This window comes from Loxodonta africana, chromosome 23, assembly GCF_030014295.1.
Source record: "Loxodonta africana isolate mLoxAfr1 chromosome 23, mLoxAfr1.hap2, whole genome shotgun sequence".
Lineage (NCBI taxonomy): Eukaryota > Metazoa > Chordata > Mammalia > Proboscidea > Elephantidae > Loxodonta > Loxodonta africana.
Window position 1 is genome coordinate 57,195,037 of NC_087364.1, and position 19,644 is coordinate 57,214,680.

The 19,644-nt window shown below is 41.4% G+C and overlaps 1 protein-coding gene across 4 annotated transcripts in view; it reads right to left on the reverse strand.

Annotated features, from left to right (window-relative positions):
* The window catches only part of KCNMB3 (potassium calcium-activated channel subfamily M regulatory beta subunit 3), an 85,122-nt gene that overhangs the window by 57,455 nt on the left and 8,023 nt on the right, over positions 1–19,644 (reverse strand). For all 4 annotated transcript variants that reach the window (XM_023555487.2, XM_023555488.2, XM_023555485.2 and 1 more), the window contains exon 2: positions 9,197–9,370. In XM_023555487.2, coding sequence (XP_023411255.1) covers positions 9,197–9,205 — 9 coding nt within the window. In that variant the 5' untranslated portion in view covers positions 9,206–9,370. The remainder of the gene's footprint in view (positions 1–9,196; positions 9,371–19,644) is intronic.

Sequence of the window (19,644 nt, forward strand, 5' to 3'; positions counted from 1 at the left end):
AATCAACTCAAGGCAACAGGTACCTCACCAAGGTGGGGCAGATATGCTTTCAAGCAAAACACTCAGAGCATATAAAGCTCTGTTAAAATCTTGCCATGTGAAAACAAACATGCAGGGTGAATTTAGGAAAGAGAAAACCATGTCCAAAAAAAAGAAGACACAAAACAAAATCTAAATGTTGAAAAATTTATGCATCCCTCATTGATATCAGGGACATCAGTGAGCCATCACTCATCCATTCACTCACTCATTCAGCAAACATTTATTGTGCCTCTCCCACAGCTAGAAAGGGCCCTGGTGGTGCAACAGTTAAGCGCTTGGCTGTTTGAACTCAGCTAGCAACTTTGAGGGTGAAAGACCTGGTATCTGCTCCCACAAAGATTACAGCCTAGAAAACCCTATCGGGCAGTTTTACTCTGTCACATGGGGTCGCTAGTAGTCAAAACTGATTCAACGGCACCTAACAACAACAACCTACTGTTAGGCGTTGTGGGACTGAGTAAGACATGGTCCCTTTAAGTAAGGAAGAGAACATCTATTCTCGCTGTCCTAGTGAGCTCTCGTTCGCTAAGACTTAAGTAAGTGTCAGGCAATATGCTAAATCCTTTATCATTATTATTCTACTTAATCCTCATAAACAGTCCTTTGAAGGAGGATTACAGATGTGGAAACAGACTCAGAGAGATTAAGCAATTCACCTGAAGTAAAACAACTTCTAGGCTAGGAAGTCTCAATCATTTCTGATCCCAAAGCCCAGGCCCTTTACACACGGTGTACTGCTCCTTGGAAAACAGAACACAGAGGAGGACAAGCTAAGTGTCCTGGCACACAAAGCAACTGCTGAAGGATACACATTGCCTTAGTGCTCGACGTTCTTATAACCGCATTAAGTAATTTTAATGAAAAAAATAACTGCAATGCTTTGGGATGTGGGCCAAACCGCAGTTTAGATTGCCTTAAACTGAGACTTATTTCATTGTCCAAAATCTTAATTTAGGAATATCTCTAGAGCATCCTGTAGGGTCGCTATGAGTCAGAATTGACTCGATGGCAGTGGGTGGGTTTTAGAATAGGCAGGTAACAAATTCAACCGGAACTATTCTTGAATTCTCTAGTTTTCCTAAAAGATAAAACTTGGGACCTTAAAATTACACATTTGACGTGCTTCAAATTTTTTTTTCTAACTCCGCCGTAGGAAGTTTTTGTGACTGTTTCCCCTGAGACCTTTCTGATTTCAAAACTAAGAGGCAGGATTAGGGACAAGTAGTTTTTATCTCACACTTTATTACTCCACCACCTGGAAAACACCCTTCACGGCTTTACTGAAGGGAATGGAGGGCGTTAGAGGCAACGCAATTCGAGGAGGCACGTCCTCTGGTCCTTGTGTCTGGGAGCCTGACCACAGCTTCCTCTGACCAGGGACACAGCAGCCCACCACAGGTGCTGAGGGAGGACTTCCAGCCCAGGAATCTTCTCTGGGCACCTGCCATGCCCCTCACTCAAAAAAAAAGGCTGTTTTACAAACTGACAGCTGGAGTCTTGTCTCCCTCACCCCAGGTATGTTCTGGGCAGGGCAACTTGACCTTGATGGTCAGATTCTGGATGCAAACTACCCGACACGGGACTGTTCTCACAAACAGCGTCTGCAAAATGGAAAAGTGCAAGTGTACTTTCAATGTTCTTCCCCCTCCAAAAAAGTAATTTTGACTTATTTCTTATATTTTGCAAGAATTGAGAAGAGAGAGTAAAAGCAATTAAATGAAGGCAACCTGGGGAATAAGAAGGTAGGAAAAGGCAAGGCTTTCTCCCATATTCTATCATCACTGAGAACTTAGAAGACTGAGCAAAAATGTTAAGGGAAATGAGATAAGACGAATGGAGAAGGAGGTATTTCACTTGGGCTTTTCAAGAGTAGGTAAGAGTATGACAGGCAGAAGGGGGGTGGGAGCGCATTACAAGAACAAAGACAATAGAGTGGAAGCCAGTTGGGGAAACCTGAGAAGCTCAGTTTGAAGGAGGAAGCGAGAATAAAAGGGATAAAACTAAAGTTTGAACAGAAGAAAGGCCCTAACTTTGTACCCTTGTGAAACCAGGCTGTTATCAGAACAACTCAGAAGGTCATTTTTGAAGCACACCCATTTGTTTCTAAAGTGACCTTTCATCACCATGGTTGCTGTCAGGTGCCATCAATTCAATTCTGACTCCTGGTGACCCCAAGTGACAGAGTAGAACTGCCCCATAGGTTTTCTTGGCTATAATTTTTATGGAAGCAGATTGCCAGGTCTCTCTCCCGAGGAGTCACTGAGTGGGTTCAAACTGCCACACTTTCTGTTGGGAGCTGAGTGCTTAACCATTGTGCCACTGGGGCTCCTTTCAGAAAGTCATTTTTAACCTTTAAATCTTTTAAACTCATGAAGATGGATTTTAGGAAGATTTACGTAGCAGGAATATGTGAGGTGGACTGGCCCGGGGAAGAGTGTAAACGCGGGGAGATTACTGCAGTAGTCTAAACACTGGTAATGAAAGACAGGCATGAAGAAACAAATCTCTGGGGCAGGGACCTGGGCATCAGCATTTTGTTAAAGCAAACGGGTGATTCAAATGTGTAGCCAGGTCTTAAACGAACAACAGGTGATGGGAAAAGACACTGCATAATAATAAAAAATAATCAAATGCAAAAGGGTCCCTCTAAGGAGCTATGTCTAGACAGGGTCAGTCCTGGGGATGCTTGTATATGGACCGTCCACACTCCCAGAGAAAGGGAGGTACAGCAGCACCAAACCAACTCCTAGAGAAGGGCTGGAAATGCCCATCACATCAGTGGCCTGGAGTGAGTGAGCATAGGTTGCCAAACTTTTAGAAAAATTACCCTAGAATTTAATAAGTTTGAGTCCTGGCTTTAAATGATCTATAAAGCACAATTTTCTCTTGTCTGGTAGATAAAATCACTCCTGTTTTGGACACCAACCTTACTGCATAAACTTACACACTCCCACCAACTGCATCTCTGATTACAGTAAGTGATTCTTAGCTTGGGGGAACCTGGTCATGGAAATTCACCTGATGAAATAACTAAGTTTAATCTAGAAGTTCAATCACAAAGGAAAGAACTGTCTTTTGGGAAATGTTTTCTCCATTCAGAAGCAGGAGAGACTAATCATAAGAGAATATCCTGCAGATTGGACTGAGGCGTTAACATATCGGGTTAATTAGCATTTCCACCCAGCGGAAGCTCCAAGAAGTTTCAGCTGACCTTTACGAACTAGGTTAACCTACCCGTCCATAGACATTAATCCTGGGGAAGTCTAATCTAAAGGTTGCTCGGAACACTTTATAGACTAATTCAGTGATCCTCAACCCTAACCTCTCATTAGAACTACTTGTTGAGTTGTATTTCTTTTTAATGCTTATATCCTGGCCCTTTATCCCAAAGATGCTTGATAAGATCTGGAGCAAGTGCTAGACATTTGTAGTTTTAGAAAGCTCCAAAAACGAATCCTCTGCCAACCAGGACTCAGAATCAAAGAATTGGGCTGGAATTAAGAAATCTGGTCTAAACCACGTCTGCCATAACTAGCTACTTTAATCTTGAACAATTCCCTATAATCTATCTGAGCCTAGGTTTCTTGCTACTAAAAGGATAATAATGACAATGACTACCTCCTACTATTGCATGTCCAAGAAAAAAACCTGAGATTTCAGATTTCAAAGTGTCCCGAAAAAGTATTTATAAACACTGAGTTGTCATTATTATCAAATCTGACTGTCACCTCATTTTACACAACAGCTTATCAGCATCAGATTCATTTGAGTTTCCCTTCTTGAAACGTGGGCTTCTCACAGCTTCCACGGTATGAATTCTCCTCGTTCTTTCTTACCTCAGGGGCCACCCCTCTTCCTTCCGATTTCCTCTGCTCTGCCTGAGCTCTAAATGATGGAATGCCCAGGGATCAGTTGTGACTCCCTGCATTTTCTATATATATATACTCCCTCCCTGGGTGATCCTACCCGTTATGGACTGAATTGTGTCCCCCCAAAATGTAAGTCAACTTGTCTAGGCCATGATTCCAGTATGGTGTGGTTGTCCTCCATTTTGTGATCTGATGTAATTATCCAAACCCAGATGTAATTATTTACGTGTTGTAAATCCTAATCTCTATGACGCTAATGAGGCAGGATTAGAGGCAGTTATGGTAATGAGGCAGGACACAATCTACAGGATTAGATCGTATTTTGAGTCAATCTCTTTTGAGATATAAAAAAGAGCAACGAGCAGAGAGGAGAGGGACCTCATCACCATCAAGCAAGAAGACCCAGGAGTAGAGTGTGTCCTTTAGACCTGGGGTCCCTGCGCCAAGAATCTCCTAGACCAGGGGAAGATTGATGACAAGACCTTTTCCCAGAGCTAGCAGGGACAGAAAGCCTTCCCCTGGAGCTGGCACCCTGAATTTGGACTTCTAGCCTCCTAACACTTGTGGTATTTCTGTTATAGCAGCACTAGATAACTAAGACACCACCTAATTTCATGAGATACATGGTTTACTTTTACTGGGTTTTTTTTATGGTTTAAAAGAAGCATCTCTGTGTTACTCCCAAATGTGTCCCCAGCATGTTTATTAGATATCTCAGTGTCTACCTGGCCTCTCCATGTGGAGGTCTAACCCATTTCAAGCTGAATATGTCCAAAAGAGAATTCCCGGCTCCCACCTACAAAATTATTCCTCCCCTATCATTTCCATTTCGTTACGAGTGTGTGTGTGTGTGTGTGTGCGCGTGTGCGCACATATACATATACACACATGTGGAGGCCTGGTGGCACAATGGTTAAGAGCATGGCTGCTAACCAAAAGGTCAGCAGTTCAAATCTACCAGCTGCTCCTTGGAAACCCTGTGGGGATAGTTCTACTCTGTCCTACAAGGTCACTATGAGTCAGAATCAACTTGACGGCAACGGGGTTGGTGTTTTTGGTGATAGATATACATATATACGGAGCTCTGGTGGCATAGCGGTTAAGAACTCAGCTGCTAACCAAAAGGTCAGCAGTTCGAATCTTCCAGCTGCTCCTTGGAAACCCTGTGGGGATAGTTCTACTCTGTCCTACAAGGTCACTATGAGTCAGAATCAACTTGACAGCAATGGGGTTGGGTTTTTTTTGGTGATATATATATATATATATATGGAGCTCTGGTGGCATAGTGGTTAAGAACTCGGCTGCTAACCAAAAGGTCAGCAGTTTGAAGCTACCAGCAGCTCCTTGGAAACTCTATGAGACAGTTCTATTCTTTCCTATAGGGTCGCTATGAGTCGAAATCGACTCGATGGCAACAGGTTTGTGATTTTTTAATACACATATATGTGTATATATATGTGATTTAGTATACACATACATACATATGTCTTTATATAATTTAGTGTAAGTGATTGACTTACATAATTTTGGGGGCTGATTAAGCAAGTCTAAAACCTGTAGAGCAGGGGCAGGCAGTTAGGAAGGGTAGAGCGTGACGGGTCAACTCAAACTTGACAGGCACAGGTGGAAGCCATCATCCACTGGAAGAATTTCTTTTTTCTCTCTCTGGCCTTCCAACTGATTTAGTCAGGCCCATTCAGATTATCTAATTTACTTAAAATTAACTTATTAGGGGTTTTAATTACATCTGCAAAATCCCTTCACATCAAAAGAACCGTCACACCTACCCAGGGGATCAAGTGAAAAACAGTGGAGTCATCTTTGATTTCTCAAATCTCCTCACTCCCACTTCCAGGATACGAGAAAGTCACTCTTGAAATTCTACCCAGAATAGAGCCACTCACTTTTCTTCACCTCACCTTCCTCTGCCCAGTCCAAATGATCATCAGCTCTTCCCCTATCCCGTCTTCCTAACCAAGGCCACATTTTTACATGGCTCAGGTCTCAGCTCAAATGTTTCCCTCGCTCTTGTTACTTTTCCACTATGTTGACTTTTTTTTCTTCATAGCTAGCATCCTTAACTGAAATTATTTTATTTTTAAAATTCATGTTCCTTAAAAGCAGAGACTTGTCTCCCTTTGGCTGGAATATCCCCTGGCATTAGATGGTAGGCCATACAGCCCATGTGTCTCAGTGCTGGCCCCCACCCTGGCATGACTGATTTAGGGCAGTGTTTATCAAAGTGTGGTCCCAGACCAGCAGCATTACCATCACCTGAGAATTCGTTAGAAATGCAGATTCTAGAGACTCACCCCAAACCTACTAAATCAGAAACTCTGGGAGCTGAGCCCAACAATCCATGGTTTAACAAGTCCTCTTCGAGGGTAATTCCATTGCCTTTACCATTTATTGATTCAGAAATGAATATACTGTGGGCCAAGCTGGAAGATACAAAGGGCGGGTTTCTGTAATTTTATAAAAATGGCTTTTTTCCTCTCCAGACAAAAGGTTTGGGTGTGAAAAGGAAATCCTTAGAAAAAAAGATGAAATAATCGCTATTGGAATGGGACAAACCAATTTTGTGGCCATAAAGGAAGAGCAACAACCTCAGCAGGGAAGGGAATACCTTAGACCCTGGGAGGTAAGGGAAGCAGAAGAGCAATTAACGCTTTCTTCGCTATGTCCAACTCCATAGTCTTTAGGCAAAACGATCACATAGTCGGACTATATCAAGGAGCAGTTGCAGGTGGCATTCTGACCTGCTGCTGGTTTTGTCATCCTTGTCTACATGTTATGAAGGCAGAAACACCCCCGTGGATATGTCTGACGCTAAGCTGTTCCCCTACTCCTGATGCCATCAATGGCAGGACCTGAATGTAGACCCCTCCCCCCGTTTGTAAACAAACACAAGTTCCAACACACCTTGTTTCAGTCTCACCAATACAAACTCATATGCTCCTTCTGATGCCTGAGGAGTCTTGGGTTATGCAATGTATTGCGATCCAGGCTGCAACTGCCCATGAGGTGACACTGCCCAAATGTGGCTTAACCAAATCAATATCAAGGAGATCCAAATCAGGCTTAACAACAACCCCCAAACTGGAGTGACCTGAGCCCCTCTGGGTTATATGTTTGTATATGAGGGAGAAGAGGCCACGGAATATCTCTCCATGGGGGATGAGGTTGCTTTTTGACCCATCTATTGCCTGATATGGAAACCCTGGTGGCATAGTAGTTAAGTGCTATGGCTGCTAACCAAAAGGTCAGCAGTTCGAATCCACCAGGTGCTCCTTGGAAACTGTATGGGGCAAAACTACCCTGTCCTATAGGATCACTGTGAGTTGGAATCGACTTGACGGCATTCGGTTTTTTTTATTGCCTGCTATAATTATTGACAGTGGTATCAAGGATCAGCAGCTCAATCTAAAGTCTCTCACATAATGGGTAACAGCCTGACATTCAGACATCCCGATGGTCTGAAATAAGATCTGTTTGTCCCCTCTGAGACTTCATCACATTTGGTTATGTTTGGGACCCCGGGACTGAGAGTTGCGTATGACTGAGATCAACACAGCAGGATGGCCACATCTTGCTACTTGGAGTCCTATTAATAGTAGGCTTAAGTAAAAATTTACATGAGATTAATTGAATCGATTTGGCCCCATTTACCGTTTGTCATGTTTGTCATGTTAATAAGAGTAGCCACTGGAGTGGTACACTCTTGTGAAAATTCGAGTTCAGCCGAGAAGGTGTAGGGCCAAGGGTTGGATTGTTGGGAGAGGCATTTCTCCATGGGCCCTGAGCTTTCCTGAATGCTCTTGCTGAGAACGCCAAGAACGCAAGGCCCTTGCCGCTCTCTACCCAGGCCATTTCTCACGGTTACATTTGCAGCGAGTAATCTTGCAAGATGAAGTAATGTCTCCCTCCAAAAAAAAAAACAGGGTGCTTACAGGTTGCTATAAAGTGGCAAGCCTCTCTCTTGTAAAGCAACCCACTTATGAGTAGGCATCCATCCGGGCCATTCATGTCACCCCCATGGACTTGAGGGGCAAGTGGGACTGACCCAGACATGCTGGTGCTCATGCAACTGGCGGTGCCAGGCTATGCCTGGGTCCCTTTTCTCTGACCCAGGAGTCTCATGTCTCCCACCAGCATACATGGAACAGTAACAGGCTAACTTATTAGCCTGTATGAAGGGTAAAATCAAACCTCAGATCTAACATGCATGAGGCCAAATCCCTGCAGAAAATCCATATGCGTGTGTGTATGTTTATGTATTTAAATATATATACTCCCTAGTGGTTCTGCTTCCTGAATGAAACCTCACTGATAACATCGGTTAAAGGACTTCCATCCAGAACATATAAAGAACTCTTACAACTCTTATGACTCAATTATAAGAAGACAAACCATTTAATTTTTAAAAGTTGGCAAAAGATTTGAAGACACTTCACCAAAGAAGACATACAAATGGCAAATAAGCACATAGAAGTTGCTCAATATTATTAGTCATTAGGAAAATTCAAATTAAAACCACAGTGAGATATCATTGTGTACCCACTAAAATGGCTAAAATCAGAAATATGGAAAATACCAAGTGTTGGGGAGAATCCGGACAAGCAAATTCTCATGCGTTGTTGGTGGGAATGTAAAATGATACAGCAGATTTGGAAACAGTTTGGCAGTTTCTTAAAATGTTAAACACACATATCATGTGACCCAGCATTTCTACTCTTAGGTTACCTATCCCTGAGAAATGACAACATAAATCTACACAAAGACTTGTACACTAATGTTACAGCTTAACAATGCTATTCATAATTGCCAAAAAGTAGAAACAACACAAATGTCCATTAACTGAATAACTCAAACCAAACCCACTGCCATCGAGTCAATTCTGACTCATAGCAACCCTACAGGACCGAGTAGAACTGCCCCACAGAGTTTGCAAGGAACCCCTGGTGGATCTGAACCTGCTGACCTTTTGGTTAGCTGCCGTAGCACTTAAGCACTATGCTACCAGGATTTCTATTAACTGACTAGAAAAACAAAATGTGGTATATCCATACAATGGAGTATTACTCAGCAATAAAAAGGAATGAATTACTGATATATGCAATAATAGGAATGAATCCCAAAAACATTGTTCCATGAAAGAAATCAGACACAAAAAACCCACAGATTGTATGATTTCATTTATATGAAATTTCTAGAATACCATATTATTTATCTATTCCTACATCAGAAACGTCATGGCTTAAAACAACATGCATTTTTTAACTCACAGCTTCCATGGGTCAGGTGTCAGGCACAGTTTAGCTGGGTTCTCTCTCTCCAAGTCTCACCAGGTGTTGGATCATCCAGGTGTTGGCCAAGGTTGTGGTTTCATCAGAGGCTCAACTGGAGAAAAATCCACTTCCAAGTTCCCTCAGGCTGTTGGCAGAAGTCACCTCTTGCAGCTGCAGAAATAAGAGACTGCTGTCAGTTGCCCAAAGTTCCCTTCATATGGTCTTCTCTATAGGCAGTTTTGGAACCCTGGTAGTGCAATGGTTAAGAGCCACGGTTGCTAACCAAAAGGTCGGCAGTTCCACTAGCCACTCCTCAGAAACCCTATGGGGCAGTTCTACTCCGTCCTATAGGGTTGCTGTGAGTCGGAATCGACGCAACCGAAATGAGCATGTGTGTGTGTGCTCTGTTCACAACAGAGCATTTGTTTCTTCATGGTTGGCAGCAGAGTGAGAAATAATAAATCTGCTAGCAAGATGGAGCCTTACATAATGTCACATAAGCCCTGGAGATTCATCTCATCACCTTTGTCATATTCCACTGGTTAAAAGCAAGGCACAGGTCCTGCTCATACTAGGGTAGGGAATCACACAAAAGCATGAACATCAGAAGGTAGGAATTATGAAGGTCACCTTAGGGTATGTCCACCACAAAAGGGCAAAACTGTGAAGACAGAAAACAGATTGGTGGCTGGCTAGGGATGGGAGCAGGGATTGACCACAAACAGGCAGAAGGGAAATTTTTGAGGTGATGGAAGGGTTCCTCAATTAGATTGTGGTGCTGCTTACACAACAGTATAATTTTCTAGAACTAATTAAACTGTACACTTAAAATGGGTGATTTTTATGGTCTGTAAATTATACCTCAATCAAGCTATTAAATATGTGTATGCAGATAAATATAAACATAGAGAGAGAGAACGACAGTGAGCGAGAGAGAGAGAGAACGACAGTGAGCGAGAGAGAGAGAATGAGATGTGGAAAAGCAGCTTCAAAATAGAGTGAAACAATGTGGACAGAAAGAAAAACTAGGAAAACTAGGAGGTTTTGGCTTAGAACGATACAAGTCAGTGAGAAGTGAAAGAAGTTACAGAAGCTAAGAGTGATGGCTCAGGGCTGGTGAGAGATGGAACCAAAAAACCAGACCCGTTGCCATTGAGTCGATTTCAACTCATAACGACCCTACGGGACAGAGTAGAACTGCCCACAGCGTTTCCAAGGAGCACCCTGTGGATTTGAACTGCTGACCTTTTGGTTAGCAGCTGTAGTTCTTAGCCACTACGCCACTAGGATTTCCTAGAGATGGAAAGCCCCTGTAAATTCATATAAATTTGGAGTGCAGTAACTTCATCGAAAGGATTCCTTCTTTCTTAATTTGATTATCATATTTGAATATTAATGCATAGGATGACCTCAAAAAGCTAGAAGGCCTTCTGTCACCTGAGTTACATGGAGTCGCAGAGTACCTTAGAGCCTAGCTCAAACCTATTGCCGTCGAGTCGATTCCAACTCATAGCGACCCTACAGGACAGAGTACAACTGCCCCATAACGTTTTCAAGGAGCAGCCATTGGATTCGAATTGCTTACTTTTTGGTTAGCAGCCATAGCTCTCAGCCACTGTGCCAAAATGAGCTCAAGCTCCCATTATTCCCCATGCAAATTTTAGCAAGTTCTCCCAAAGTTTCTCCTCATCACCTCTAGCTCTGTTTTCTGGCTTTTGCTGAATTCTATTCTCTGCTCTGAATCTTGAGTCTGTCCTTGAGCTTCACACAGCATTGCCCAAACAGGGGACCCAGCTCAAAATTTCTCCTTGATCCCTGCTTTGAAAATAGCACTTTCACTGGAGAGCCACGAGTGGTAGACTTTACTGGCAAGTTGGAAGAATCCATGAAGGATGTTACATTGCAGCTGTGTATATATACATATTTTTTTATAGAAGGTAATTTAAAATTTGATAGTACTAGAAGACTATCCCAGACTCAGTCATTTCCCCCAACACAAGTTCTTGCTGTGTTATGCGGTTATTCTTTTTTTTTTTTTTCTTCCACTCTCCTCAGTTATTTCCCACTCCTAAATTCCCATTTTGCTTGTAAAATAGAGTTGGCCCCCGCCAACCCATGACTGGGCTTTATCTTCCACCTCAGAACAGCTTAGCAAGGTTTTTTCCTAACACTGCCAGTTCTTTTCCTAGTAGGACCGCTAGCAGCAGCTGTTAAAATAATACTATTTCTCAACCTGATGCATACTGAAAAAAAAGGTTGGCAGAAAATATACCAAAATATTAATAGTCGTATGGATAATCTCTGTATTTTCCAAAATAAGCATGAGCTACTTTTATAATAAAACTGAAAGATATTTTTATTTTCTTAATTTCTAGTTTTGAAAATCTCGCCTGATAGAGCTATGCTTCGGTTCCATAATGTCATGAAATTCAAGAATATTTCCTATTATCTCAGTGCTTATAGCGAAAGAAAAAGTAACACAGATAGGTCAAGTATACTGTAAAGTGAAAAACTACCAACACGTTAAAGAGTTTTGAGTGTCCTCCCTGAAAAGCCTATTTCCATTTCTCTCAAGTGTCATAAACAACTTTTTGAAACTTCTCAGTCATTTGTAGGACTCCTGAAGAGTTCATTGAGCTCCTTTTTTTTTTTTTTTTTTGTACTCTAGATGAAGGTTTACAGAACAAACTAGCTTCTCATTGAACAACTAGTACACATATTGTTTTATAACATTGGTTACCAACGCCAAGACATGTCAACACTCTCCCCTTCTCCAACTTGGGTTCCCATTACCAGCTTTCCTGTGCCCTGCTGCCTTCTAATCCTTGCCCCTGGCCTGGTGTGCCCCTTGAGACTCGTTTTGTCTTATGGGCCTCTCTAATCTTTGGCTGAAGGGTGAACCTCAGGAGTGACTTCATTACTAAGCTAAGACGGTGTCCGGGCCATACTCTCAGGGTCTCCAGTTTCTGTCAAGCCAGTAAATCTGGTCTTCTTTGTGAGTTAGAATTTTGTTCTACAGTTTTCTGCAGCTCTGTCTGGGACCCTCAATTGTGATCCCTGTCAGAGCAGTCAGTGGTGGTAACTGGGTACCATCTAGTTGTGCTGGACTCAGTCTGGTGGAGGCTGTGGTAGCTGTGGTCCATTAGTCCTTTGGACTAATCTTTCTTGTGTGTCTTTCATTTTCTTCATTCTTCCTTAATCACTGAGCTCCATTCTTAATTCACTCCCTACTTAAATAAATAAGAAAGGGCCTGACTGAGCTCATTCACACTGATTTATAGCAAAGTAACACGTTTACATATTTTTAAAAGTCAAATCATTTAATAAAGCTTCTAATGTACAACAGCAGTCCCTTTCTCCATCCTTCCCCACCCACAATTTCTGCCCCTCAAAGGCAATCACTTCTAACTCATTTGGCTGTATCATCTGATACTTCCCTTCACACTTCTCAACAACCTGATTACATGGAAACTTCACGAATTTTCAAGTTTAGAGATCTCTTGTCATCCTACTCTAGACTAAGAGGGCTTAGCCCTCTTATACTTTCGTCTCTTTCTGGGGAACTAACAACCTCCCACACCACGTGTGTGCACACTGTGTACACACACACACTCAGCCTTCCTCCCTATGCAGTTTTATTTGGCTAAATAAATATTTAATATTTATAATTTTAATAATTTTGTAAATATTACCCTCATTTCAGCCATTTCCTTTTTTCTATACTTTTAATTTTCCTGGAGTTAATAAGTGCCTCCTTTGGCTTAATTTTCTAATTTACTCCAAGGTCTATGCCAGAAACGTAAATCGCCTCTTGATGCTTTCCAAAAATATCAGGTACACTACTCGTTTATTTTTTTCTTGGAAACATGTTTGGATCCCTCCTTCCTCTTGCTATAACCAGGGCTGTTTATATTCTAGGTCGGCTATGTTATTGTGTTCTAGGAGTTTTCTTTACCATCATCCTGGGAATTCTCAACTTTCTCTTGTGTTGTGATTCCTATTTACTGGGGCCCCAATATTCTTTTCTTGATTCATAGCCTTGGTTTAATGGAGTTCATTCTCCAGAACTTCCTCAAAAGGACCACACTGGGGTAAGGGTTTTGAAACTTTGCATTTTATTCTACCCTTGCATTTGATCACTGATAGTATGATTAGCATGCTATGGTTAGAATTCTAGATTGGATATCATTTTCCTTGGAATTTTGAAGGGGTTGCTTCATTGTGGTCCAGGTTTCCTATCCTTTGTGGGTGATTTGTTCCCTGCTCCACCCTCAGAGCTTTTAGAACCTTCTCTTTAACCCTAGGAAACCCTGGTGGTATAGTGGTTAAGAGCTACAGCTGCCAACCAAAAAAGGTCGGCAGTTCAAATCCAGCAGGTGCTCCTTGGAAACCCTGTGGGGCAGTTCTACTCTGTCTTATAGGGTCGCTATGAGTCGGAATCGATTCCACAGCAGCGGGTTTGGTTTTTTGGGTTCTTTAACCCTAATGTTCTGAAACCTCACAATGATTTGCCTTGGTGTGGGTTTTTTTTTCTCGTTTAGTCTTCAATCTGTAGACTCATGCACTTCTAAGAAATTTTCTTGTATTTTTTCCCTTGATTATTTCCTCTCGATGCTCTGTTTGGAATTCCTTTATTCAAATATTGGACGTGCTCAAATGATGTTACTTCCTTATCTCTTCTCTCCTATTCAGCTTTTTTTTTCCCGTACCTTAAGAGAAATATCTTCAACTTTATCTCCCAAAGCTCCTATTTTTATTTTAGCTAACACACTTAATTTACAAAAACTCTCTTAATCTCTAAATATACCTTTTTAGAATATCCTTTTCTCATTCTATGGAATCAATACCTTCTGTACTGTCTCTATTCTCCCAAGTTCCTTTTTTAAAATATATCTTTTATTTTTGGTGGCAATATATATATCCAAACATACATCCATCCACAATTTCCACCTGATTAGTTCAGTAACATTGGCTACATGCTTCACACTGTGTCACCATTCTCTCTCTACCCATATTGTTTCCTCATCATTAACTGTTGTCAGTTTAGACTCATATAGATAATTCTTTATCCTATGCTCAAAGCAAACACGCTTTATTAATCGAGATAAACTTTTGTTTAGCTTAATGATGGCTTCATGGGATAGTTTTGGTTTAAGATTGAAAGATTATTTCTGGGCATTAGTTTCAGAGGTTCCCCCAGTCTCAACGGATCCAGTAAGTCTGGTTTTCATATAAATTTGAAGTTCTGTTCCATGCTTTTCCTCCTTTTGATCAGGAACCATCTGTTGGTTACATGATGAAAACTTTCAGTAATGGTAGCTGGGCACTATCCATCTCTTCTGGTCTCATGGTAATGGAGGTAGTAGTTTTATAGAAGCAATTATCCCTGCAGTCCACTTCCTTCTCTGATTCCTGGGTCTCCTTCTTTCTCAGCTGTTACGGGTGAATGGAGACCAACTGTTGTACCTTGGGTGGCCACTTGCAAGCTTTTAAGTCCCTGGGCACTACTCACTAAAATAAGTGTTTGAACAGAAACTCTAAAAACAATGTTAGGCCTATTGACTGGACAGACCCACAAAACCATGACCCTAAACCTTCAAACTAAGATAACTAATCCCATGAAGTGTTTAGTCATTTATTCATACCTAAGTAGTTAAAAAAAAAATTTTTTTTTTTTTTTTTTTAAGTAGTATCAACAGATGCAGCCTTCTTTTTTTTTTTTTGGCTGCTGCTGTAGTTGTAAAATTACATAAAACACTTCATTTGCCATTTCACCCCTCCTTTATTTTCCTGGTGTACAGCTTAATGATTTAAGTTTTTTTAATTTTTTTTTTAAATATTTGTTTTCTCTTTCATGTTAAATCCTTCCCCCAAAACTTTCATGGTCCTTATTTAAGGAGTCCATATTTAAGAGTAAGGCACTAAAAAGCTAGCTGGAAGCTAAGTGGTGGGCTTCACTATAGGGTGATCAGGCCTGGACACAAATGTTCCCCTTATATTAATTTGGGCTCTCTGCCCCTTAAAGTTCTCATTTGCTTTTGATTAACAGTTGTCAGTTTAAACTCATACAGGTAATGCTTTATAAAAGCACCATGCTCAAGGCAAACATTCTCTAATAATTGCCTCAGCCTACATATTACTGACCAGACCTGTCTGTGTCTTCATGCCACCCCTATCCGCAAAGAGGCCTGGGAAACACGGCTTGTAAATTAGACACATTTCCATCCCCAGTCAAATCAGGATTTAGTTCATAAGGTAAAAGGGGAGGTGCATATTGGCTAGGCAACTGGGAGCCTCGGCCTCAACAATCTTATCTTGATCCTGGTTTAACCTTCAATCTCCAGGAGTCTTTATGAGATAAAAATGAAACGGCCAAAACAAGAAGTGTTAATAGTGATAAGCCAGGAAAATATGACTGAATTACCTATGTTGTACTCGGTAATATTTTGCTTCTCCTTGGAAAATGAGACCTCTGACTCATTATGGAGTCAAATTCCTATGGTTGTTATGTTTTGAAGCTCCACCTGCTTCTTGTAAACAGGCAAAGACTAAGAGATGCAAATCCGTGGAGTCCGGTCTGCAACAAAATGTAAAACATCTGCAAGTAACACCTGGAAACTCCCCTTCCACAAGTCAACGGCATGAAAAAAGTAGGAGCGAGTTGCTCCAGCTTAAAAAAAAAATGAGACTAAAAAGACATGACAACTAGGTTTGATGCATGGACCTAGCTTGGGTCTTAATTTTTTCACAAATCAACTGAAAAAAGACATTTGTGAGATAATCAGAGAAATTTCAGTATTAGATAATAACGAATTAATGTTATTTTTGTTAGGTGTGAAAATGACTGTGTTAATTTAAGAGAATGTCCATATTTCAGAGAAAACTGTAGGAGTGAAATGATCTGGGATATTTTTAAAAAGTTTGAGAAAAGAAAGAGAAAGAAAAAAAGGAGGAAGAAGAGGATGGGAGGGGGGAGAAAAAAGGAAGACATAAATCCAGTGAGGTGTGGCAAAATCACAACTACTGAAAACTGAGTGATGAGTAAATAAGCGTTCATTTATTATTTTCTCCACTCCTGTATGTGTTTGGAAATTTTTATGAAAGCCATTAAACGTAGTCAAAAAGCATGTTGATTAAAAATTGAAAAAATAAATTTAATGAGATTCTTGTCCAAACTACCCTTTGAATATATAAAATCTATCAATTTTATGAACAAATCAATTATACATAACCCATTTAAAAATTCTTAAATAAAATGATTTTACATGTTTGAATGGCAGAAGATTCAAAACCTGCATTCATTGTGACGTTCCTCCTTAAATCCTTTTTCCCCCCTTAATGGCTTCAAAAATACCTGAAAATCTTGTAGCTTATAAGCTACCCTTCCTCTTAAGATTCCATGTCAATTTTCCAATTTCTAAATAAAAAATTTCAAAATGGTTTTGAGAAAAATTTAAAAATAAGGAGTACCCAGTGTTACGCAAGCTTTTTGCTACTGAACGTACTTGTTACCCACCATCGACTCGACTCGACTCCAACTCATGGCGACCTTGTGTGCAACAGAACAAAACACTGCCCGGTCCTGCATCATCCTTAAAATCACCAGCATGTTTGAGTCCATGGTTATGACTGTCATGCCAATACATCTCCCCAAGGGTCTCCCACAGCTTCGTTGGCTCATTGCTTCACCAAACATGATGTCTTTCTCTAGCAACTGATCCCTCCTGATGATGCGTCCAAGGCAAGCAAGCCGGACAATATTCTGTTGTGATCCATAAAGTTTGTATTGGCTAGCCTTCTAAAGTAAATCACTAGGCCTTTCTTCCTAGTCTTAGTCTAGAAACTCCACTGAAAACTGTGTCCACCGTGAATGATCCTGCTGATATTTGATATATCAGTGGCATAGCTTCCAGCATTACACAAGCCACCACAATATGACAAATGTGTGGTGGCTGAACATACTTAAGACTGCATAAAATGAACTAAACATCGTACAGGTATTTACACGGGGCTAAGAACTTCATACATTCCTTTGTCCTTCATTCACACAATAAGTATGTATTAGGCGATTACTCTGGGTCAGCACTGTGCTAGGCTTTGGGGGCTAGGAGTAAACAAGGCAGACTCATTTGTACCTTCACAGAGTGCAGTCAGCCTGCCCTGTCTCTAGTAGAGTAGCAATCATTATAAATAATTATGTCTTTGAGTTATTTTACTCCCATTGGCAACAACTGGAAAAAAACATTGCTTAGTTTGGGCTACTCAAGGTTTGGAGTAGGTCATCTCTGGATACTTTTCTGACCATCAGCAGCTCCCATGGTTACCGTTTAGTATGTAGCGCCACCTGGTGGAACATTTGAGAACTGCAACAGGAAAACACTCCCAAGAAAATTACAGTTGTAATAGATTTATAAGCAAATAATCTGAGAAGCCGGCTGCTAACCAAGAGGTCAGCAGTTCGAATCTGCCAGGTGCTCCTTGGAAACTCTATGGGGCAGTTCTACTCTGTCCTACAGGGTCGCTATGAGTCAAAATCGACTTGACAACAGTGGGTTGGTGGTTTTAAACTGAGAAGCTGGACTATATGAAGAACAGGGCATCAGGATTGGAGGAAGATTCATTAACAACCTGCATTATGCAGATGACACAACCTTGCTTGCTGAAAGTGAAAAGGACTTGAAACACTTACTGATGAAGATCAAAGACCACAGCCTTCAGTATGGATTACACCCGAACATAAAGAAAACAAAAATCCTCACAACTGGACCAGTAAGCAACATCATGATAAACGGAGAAAAGACTGAAGTTGTCAAGGATTTCATTTTACTTGGATCCACAATTAACAGCCATGGAAGCAGCACCCAAGAAATCAAAAGACGCATTGCATTGGGTAAATCTGCTGCAAAGGACCTCTTCGAAGTGTTGAAAAGCAGGGATGTCACCTTAAAGACTAAGGTGCGCCTGACCCAAGCCATGGTATTTTCAATTGCATCATATGCATGTGAAAGCTGGACAATGAATAAGGAAGACCAGAGAAGAACTGACGCTGTTGAATTGTGGTGTTGGTGAAGAATATTGAATATACCACGGACTGCCAAAAGAACGAACAAATCTGTCTTGGAAGAAGTACAACCAGAATGCTCCTTAGAAGCAAGGATGGCGAGACTGTGTCTTACATACTTTGGACATATTGTCAGAACAGATCAGTCTCTGGAGAAGGACATCATGCTCGGTAAAGTACAGGGTCAGCAAAAAAGAGGAAGACCCTCAATGAGGTGGATTGACACAGTGGCTGCAACAATGGGCTCAAGCATAACAATGATTGTGAGGATGGCGCAGGACCGGGCAGTGTTTTGTTCTGTTGTGCATAGGGTCGCTATGAGTCGGAACCGACTCCACGGCACCTAACAGCAACAACAGATTGATGGTGATTTTCAGTGCGCCCTTATAAGACCGCCATAAAAGTAACTAAAACATATTTTTGCATTGCCCTCGCCCCAGCAGCTACCACAGTTATCATGTAAGTAGTACGCTTTAATAAATGCTTGTTCAATGAATAAATAATTGAATTTAAAACCCAAAGACATGTTAATGTAAATTTCAGCAGAATCTGTTCTTTAGTCTTAAAGCCCAGCTGTGATGGTTAAGGTTGTGTGTCACCTTGGTTGAAATGTCATTCTCAGTGGTTTGGCAGCTGTGTAAGGACACAGTCATCCTCCAGATGTGATCTGATGTCATCAGCCAATCAATTGCAAAGGGAGTTTCCTCAAGGCTCTGACCTGCATCCAATATGTATATGGACGTTCTGGCAAAGCTCGCTCACTTGCTCTAGATCCTGCATCCGACTCGTCATCATCTGACCTTTGATTCTTGGGACTTGAGCCAGCAGCCTGACATATTGCCTGCTGACCTTGGGACTCATCAGCCTCCATAGCCTGTGAGCCAGCAGCCGGCCATCCAACTGCTGATCGTGGGTTCATCAGCTCCTGCAGCTACATGAGTCAGGAGAAGCCTCCAGCTTGACTTGGGAGCATTCTCTGTCTCTCTCTACATATACATACACACATATATATACTTCACTCGTTTTGCTTCTCTAGATAACCCAGACTGAGATATTGGCTGAAGGAATGTATAGTTGGGCCTCGTATCAGTCATCAGTCAGTATAGGTTAGTGATTCTGCAATAACAAATAATCCCAACAGCTTAGAAATGAAAACAAGAGTTTGTTTCTTGTTCATTCAGTGTCTGCAATGGGTCCTGACGACTCTCTAGGGAGAGAAAGAAAGGGCTGGAAAATTGAGCACTGGAAATTAAACGCTTCCACTGAGAAGGGACACCCAACATCTCTGCTGACATTTCAATGGTCAAAGCAAGTCATACGGCCACATGTAACCTCAAAGGGGACAAGGAGTATAATCTAACTCTTGCCTGAAAGTAGAGAGAAC